The sequence below is a fragment of the Dipodomys ordii genome, unplaced genomic scaffold (assembly GCF_000151885.1).
Source record: "Dipodomys ordii isolate 6190 unplaced genomic scaffold, Dord_2.0 Scaffold56, whole genome shotgun sequence".
Classification (NCBI taxonomy): Eukaryota; Metazoa; Chordata; class Mammalia; order Rodentia; family Heteromyidae; genus Dipodomys; species Dipodomys ordii.
In genome coordinates this window covers 8,203,539-8,209,551 of record NW_012267272.1, presented here as the reverse complement: position 1 = coordinate 8,209,551, position 6,013 = coordinate 8,203,539, and the positions used below count along the sequence as shown (strand labels likewise).

General features: G+C 40.9%; 1 protein-coding gene across 1 annotated transcript; it reads left to right on the top strand.

Annotated features, from left to right (window-relative positions):
- The first annotated feature begins 586 nt into the window (after positions 1–586).
- Prss37 (protease, serine, 37) lies at positions 587–5,709 on the top strand. Its single transcript, XM_013021569.1, has 5 exons — positions 587–620; positions 2,564–2,705; positions 3,810–4,063; positions 4,680–4,816; positions 5,563–5,709. The coding sequence occupies exons 1-5, from the start codon at positions 587–589 to the stop codon at positions 5,707–5,709; spliced, it is 714 nt and encodes a 237-aa protein (XP_012877023.1).
- The last annotated feature ends 304 nt before the right edge of the window (positions 5,710–6,013 follow it).

The window sequence follows — 6,013 nt, the reverse complement described above, 5'->3', positions numbered from 1 at the left end:
TGTAACAAAGATGGGAGGGGCCAGGAGGAGCACAACTACCCATCAGGGTGTCAGAGCAAACATTAGGGACACTGTCTCCTTGAATGAAGGTGGAAAATTCTATTCCCTTGTGGTCTTTGCCTCTGAAACTCTGCAGAGAAGATAACTGAGCCTATATTCAAGCCGTTCTGCTTAATTTAGGAAGAGCAGCAGGTAGAGGGATCTGGATCCCAGAGTCTAAGGGTTAAGCTCCTTTTTTCCTTGCCTGTTATACCCCAACAGAGGCACAGTCCTCTGCCTTCCCTAGAAAACAGCAGGCTCCTACTTGCTTGGAGACATTTCCCTTCCCTGTTTATGCAAGAGCTGCTTTCCAATCCCACCCAGTGCCTCCATCCCCACCTTGCCCAAACCCATTGATTCTGATAATACCCCCACACCTGCCCATACTTACTGACCTCTGTAGTGCCCCAGGCCTGGCCATGCCCACTGGTTCCAGTAGGGCCCACACCTGCCCATACCCACTGATTCTAATGTCCCTAAGGAGACAACTGAGCTGAGAACTCCACACACTGCTCATCTACACCTCACAGGGGAAGGCTGAACCACCATGAAAGTTATTTTCTACTTGACTATCCTTGCTGGTATGTATGTAAGACCTTCTACTCTGTGCTGTAAGGCACTTCAAATAGGTGGTATGGGGCAGGTGGGTGGATATGTGAAGAGTCAAGGAAGACTGTTTTGTTTCTAGTGGTAGGCGGTGGGGTAGGTTACGGCACATACTTGAAGAACTCTCAATAATGAGTGCTCACTCCTAGTTATGCCAGAGGTTATGGGCCTCCACACCATCTATTCAAGTCCCAATATAGTCCCAAGGTCAGAGAGCCATATCAGAATATCAGTCAACTATACTGACTTCTGTTATTCTCTGTTTCCAAAGCCATACAGTTCGGGGAATTGCAAAGGTTTAAACAAGAGGTCAAATACCGGGTCCTAGCGCCTGTTGTCCCTGCCTTCCATGATGTTCTTCTAATTGCAGAATTTGCTCCTGGGGCTTTTTCCCCAGCCCATCAAGACTATGTTAGTTATCTGTGTAGCATTGGGCATGTTAACCCGTCTGTACTACGATTTCTTCATTCAAATGGAAGTATTTACTACCTCCAGTAGAGTTATGAAGATTAAATAAATCTGTATAAGGGGAAGTACTAGCCCAGACTTGAGAGGATCAAAAAGAGTGCTGAGAGCAGACAAGAACAGAATCTTATTTCTGATGCTACAAGCCTTTATTTTCTAAATCTTTTCTAAATATTTCAATTATAAAGTTATATGGTTATATTGGAAAATCTGGAAATTTAAAGTAGGAAAAATATGTCATAATCTCACTTCTTGAATGTATGTCAATACTTTCAATTTACTCCCTGACTTGTTTTTGTGTGCTTTATTCTTGTTTTTAGACAAGTCATATTATATGTACATATTACAGTTGTTATAATTTAATATTAATATTTTACTATTTAATGTTGTATAAATATGTTCTACAAAGTTAGTACATTTTCTCTATTTCAATGTCCAACAATCACATTTCAGTCAATTACACTTCCAATATTGTGCTACAATAAAAAGTGCTATAAGCGTGTTTACTCATTATTTTTGTCTATCCTCAATTGTTACTTTTAGATGGATTTGTGGGAATCAGGCCACAAGGTAGGAACAAGTTATTAACGCTTAGTAGATGTCCTCAGATAACACTTAGTGATAAAATAAATAAATACCAAAATAAATAATCAAGCAAAATAAAAAATATAAATCCCAATGATTTCAACTTTAGAGCTATTAATTTACAAAATTAACCAACATTTTTAAGATAAACTCCTTTGTACAACTACTTAAGCTAAAAAAATGAATAAAAAGTCACAAATGAAAAATGCCTTCAACGCAGAGGCTCTGAAATAATCACATACTCTGACAACACTTCCATAGCCAGGAATACATACTGGCATTCAGAAAATTTCAAAATTTGCAAGTCCACTACTATTTCGATTCCTGTGTGTTCTGGCACTGGGGCTTGACCTCAGGGCTTGAATACTGTCCCTGACCTCTTTAGCTCAAGGCTAGTGCTATACCACTTGAGCCACAGCTCCATTCTGGCATGGTTTTGGTTAACTGGAAATAAGAATCTCATGTACTTTCCTTCCTGGGCTGGCTTTGAACCTTCAGTTCTCAGATCTTAGGCTATTCAGTAGCTAACATTACAGGCATGAGTCATCAGAGCCTGGTTAAATCCAGTACTGTTCTTAATGCCTGTTTCAAAATTGCTTTTCAAGAAAATAATCAATTTACAAGCAGTAAAATGAGCCTTATTATATCTTTTCTTAGATTAAATATTATGATACTAACCAAAATGATTATAAATATTAGAGGTAATAATATCATTTACTTCACCTATTTTTAGGAAAATGTCAAATATATTCACAGTTCCTAATGAATGGACTACTACTTTAAAATTCTCCATATTCTATTTCAACTGAGAAACTATTGTCTTATTTGTTCTAACACTATATACTAAGAACATTATTCATATTTTCAGGGACATCTTTTGTCACCCAATCAGCTGTGCAGAAGGAAGACCCTGCTCCCTATTTGGTTTACCTTAAGTCCCACTTCAACCCGTGTGTGGGGGTGCTCATCAAAACCAGCTGGGTTCTGGCCCCAGCTCACTGCTATTTACCGTAAGTAGAGTATCATCATCTTAATCTAATCCAGTGATTCTCAGTAGGGGAAACTTTCTCCCCAAAGCACATTTGCTAAAACATATTTGTCTAAAAATATTTTTGTTATCATCATCAGGAAACAGTAGAGGCCAGAGCAGGGATGCTTCTTGCAGTGTGCAGCAGAGTCCTTCACCTAAAGACACAGCCAGCTACTATTGAGAGCCCCTAGACCCTACACCTCCTGCCTCACCTCCCTTTCTCAGCACTCCCCCTGCTGAGATACAATTGCATTTTATCAGTGGAGGGCCCCACAGTAACTGAGAGTGCACTCAACTGAGTAAATTGAGAGGAGCTGCCTTTTTCTTTTTCAGGAAGTAATTGGAAAAGGATGGAGACATTTTCAGAAAAAATAAAGATTCGTTTTGTGTTCCTAAAGCTAATATTGGGAAAATGCAGTGACCATCCCTAGGCCTCACAAAGCAAGAGGAAAGGAAAGAATAGAGTGGCTTCAATGGAAAGAGGGAGGCACTTCTCTGAAGAGATGCTCTCATGTAAAAAATAACCTCTGTCAACGGACACAGGCAGAGTTGCAGCAATGCAAGGCAGAGAGAGGATAAATACCCTGAACTCACCCTCTCCTTCCACCCACCACTGGCACTTCCAATCAGAAGCCACAGCCCATTGGTTTAATTCCCATGTCCCTGTCCAAAAGTGTAGAGCAGAATACAGACAGGACAGTGAATCTAGTGAAAAATCAGAAAATATCTAACAGATCTTTCTATTCCTCCATTTTCACTGAAATGGAAATTTCCTGATCTGGGTAGGTGAGATGGGGAGATGATGGAAAAACCTATTTATTTGGCATGTGTTATTTTCACCTTGACCACTTAGGAACACCACATTAAAACATGGTATTCAAAGGATTCCACCATGTATGTATATGTGCTTCTATGACTTCATCTGTAAATAGGAATAAATACAGAATCACTGCACAAACTCATTGTGAATAGATTAAATAAACTAGATAAAGCAGTCACTACAGTATCTGATCTTAGTGATGATAATGGTGGTAGTGGTAATAATGTGATCATGATGCATACTTCTAACCCCTTCTCCCTCCAGAAATCTGAAGGTGATGCTAGGAAATTTCAAGAGCAGAATCAGAGATGGGACAGAGCAGACCATCAGCCCCATCCAGATCATCCGTTACTGGAACTCCAGCCACTCAGCGCCCCAGGATGACCTCATGCTCATCAGGCTGGCTAATCCTGCCGTCCTCAACCACAAAGTCCAGACCATTCCCATTGCCTCTAGTGATGTCCAGCCAGGCACTGTCTGCATGCTCTCAGGTATCGACTGGAGCCAGGAAAACAGTGGTAAGTACTCCTCCCACAGTAAATTAATGTCATCCGCTATGCTTGAAGCGGAACATCTGTGTCCTCAGAGCTAGGAGGAAAGAGGAAAGAAGAATGGGTGAAGACCCATGGGAGAAGCCACAGGTGTGCAGCTAGCAAAAGGAGACCTGCCCAAAAATCCAATGTTCTTCCACTCCCAGAGTTTCTACTGTCCTGCTGATGCTTTGGAGCTTTAGCAGGTAGTGGCTCTACCTGCAGCAGGCCATGTGACTCTGTACAGAGGCCAGACCATTCCTAATTCTCAGAGGCACAATTCATATTAAGGAGACTGTGACCTGATTTTTCACACATGTTCATTTTCTACATAAAGGACACCAAGGAGAGCTTGAGATAGATCAATTCTTCTTCCTCCAAGAGTAGACACAGAGGAGAAAGGAAACTATATTACAAAGACACCTAATGGCTACTTCACAATCCTTAGGATTAACTCCCATAACTATGCCCAAGTTCATAGTTACCCTTTCTCATTCCTTATTTTCTTTATGTGTATACATAAAAAGACCCATTGAAACAAGGTGGGGGTGAGAACTTAAAGAGCAATATGAACAGAACTGGGTTTTTTTCCATCTTCCCTCAGGCAGACATCCTGACCTCAGACAGAACCTAGAAGCCCCTGTGATGACCGATGCAGAATGCCAGAAAACCGAACAAGGAAGAACCCACAGGAATTCCCTATGCATTAAATTCGTCAAAGTATTCAGCCGAATTTTGGGGGTAATTTTTTTCTCTGCAATCAGTGTTCATTTGCTTAGATGTGTCCAGTTAACGAACCATGCTACAAAATGTCTCTAATTTATAAATATTTTTTAATAATTTGTCAAGGCCAAAGCAAAGACACTTAACATTTCTTCAGATGTGCAGACTCCTTACCAGGGAGCTTCATTAAGTATATTACCTCCCGTCCATAAGACTTTGTTACAAGTCCTACAACTACAAGCAAAATACAGGAACAAAGGGCACTGCTTTTTAAAAAAAATCAAAATCTGCAAGGAATCAGGGTATACTGTTGCATAGCTAGATGGGTCAAGCTCTCTTTAGCTAATGAATTTACCTGATACCACCAAAAACAGGAAAGGCTGAGATCCAAACAGACCTGCCAGCTTTCAATAGTTCTACCATCTCACATTTTTCCCCATCCAACTCAAATTGTCTCTAGTTTAGGAAATCAATAAAAATGAATCAATAAATTCACAAAAAAATCAAAACTTTCTCACAAGTTGGGATTGACTTCATCAGTTCAAATAATTGGGATTTGGTTCATTTGACATATGATTTCTAGAGAAGCTGGTTAGAGCAAGGCTAGAGAAAAAGACCCAAGCTTCCTGTCCCCCAGTTCAGTACAGTGTTCCCAACCAAGCACACTGTTTCTCCAGGGAGCTCAGCTAAGGCCAGGACTGAGGAGGATTCCTAGATGGGGATGATTTAACACTCTCTTTTTCTCTCTTCCTCCTGTCTGGTAGGAGGTGGCAGTTGCTACTGTCATCTGTAACAACCAGCTCCAGGGAATCGAAGTTGGACACTTCATGGGAGGGGACGTCGGCATCTACACCAATGTCCATAGATACATATCCTGGATTGAGAACACCACTAAGGACAAGGGAAAGTAGCACCCTACTTCTCCCTCTGCATCCCACTGCTACTGAGTACACAAGCCCATCTTCTCCCCAAACGCAAAATAAAATCAAGCAGGAATCTTCGGGTGCAGCACCCTGGCAGTCTGTGTCTCTTTATTTGAGTCTGTGCCCACCACACACACTACGATGACATGCAGAGGTGTTATGACACTACACTGGGATATATTTGTTATCACAAATAATGCTCATTAAAAATCTTTGACATTCTTTTACTTTTATAAAGGACAAAATCTGAGGTTAAACAGTACCGAAAACTGGCAGTTATCAGAGCTTAGAA

Excerpts from the sequence above, each read along its gene's own strand:
- Prss37 (XM_013021569.1), top strand. The coding sequence starts at position 587 with ATGAAAGTTATTTTCTACTTGACTATCCTTGCTG. Across the intron at positions 621-2,563 it reads CTACTTGACTATCCTTGCTG|GGACATCTTTTGTCACCCAA; the intron begins GTATGTATGTAA and ends TCATATTTTCAG. Across the intron at positions 2,706-3,809 it reads CCAGCTCACTGCTATTTACC|AAATCTGAAGGTGATGCTAG; the intron begins GTAAGTAGAGTA and ends TTCTCCCTCCAG.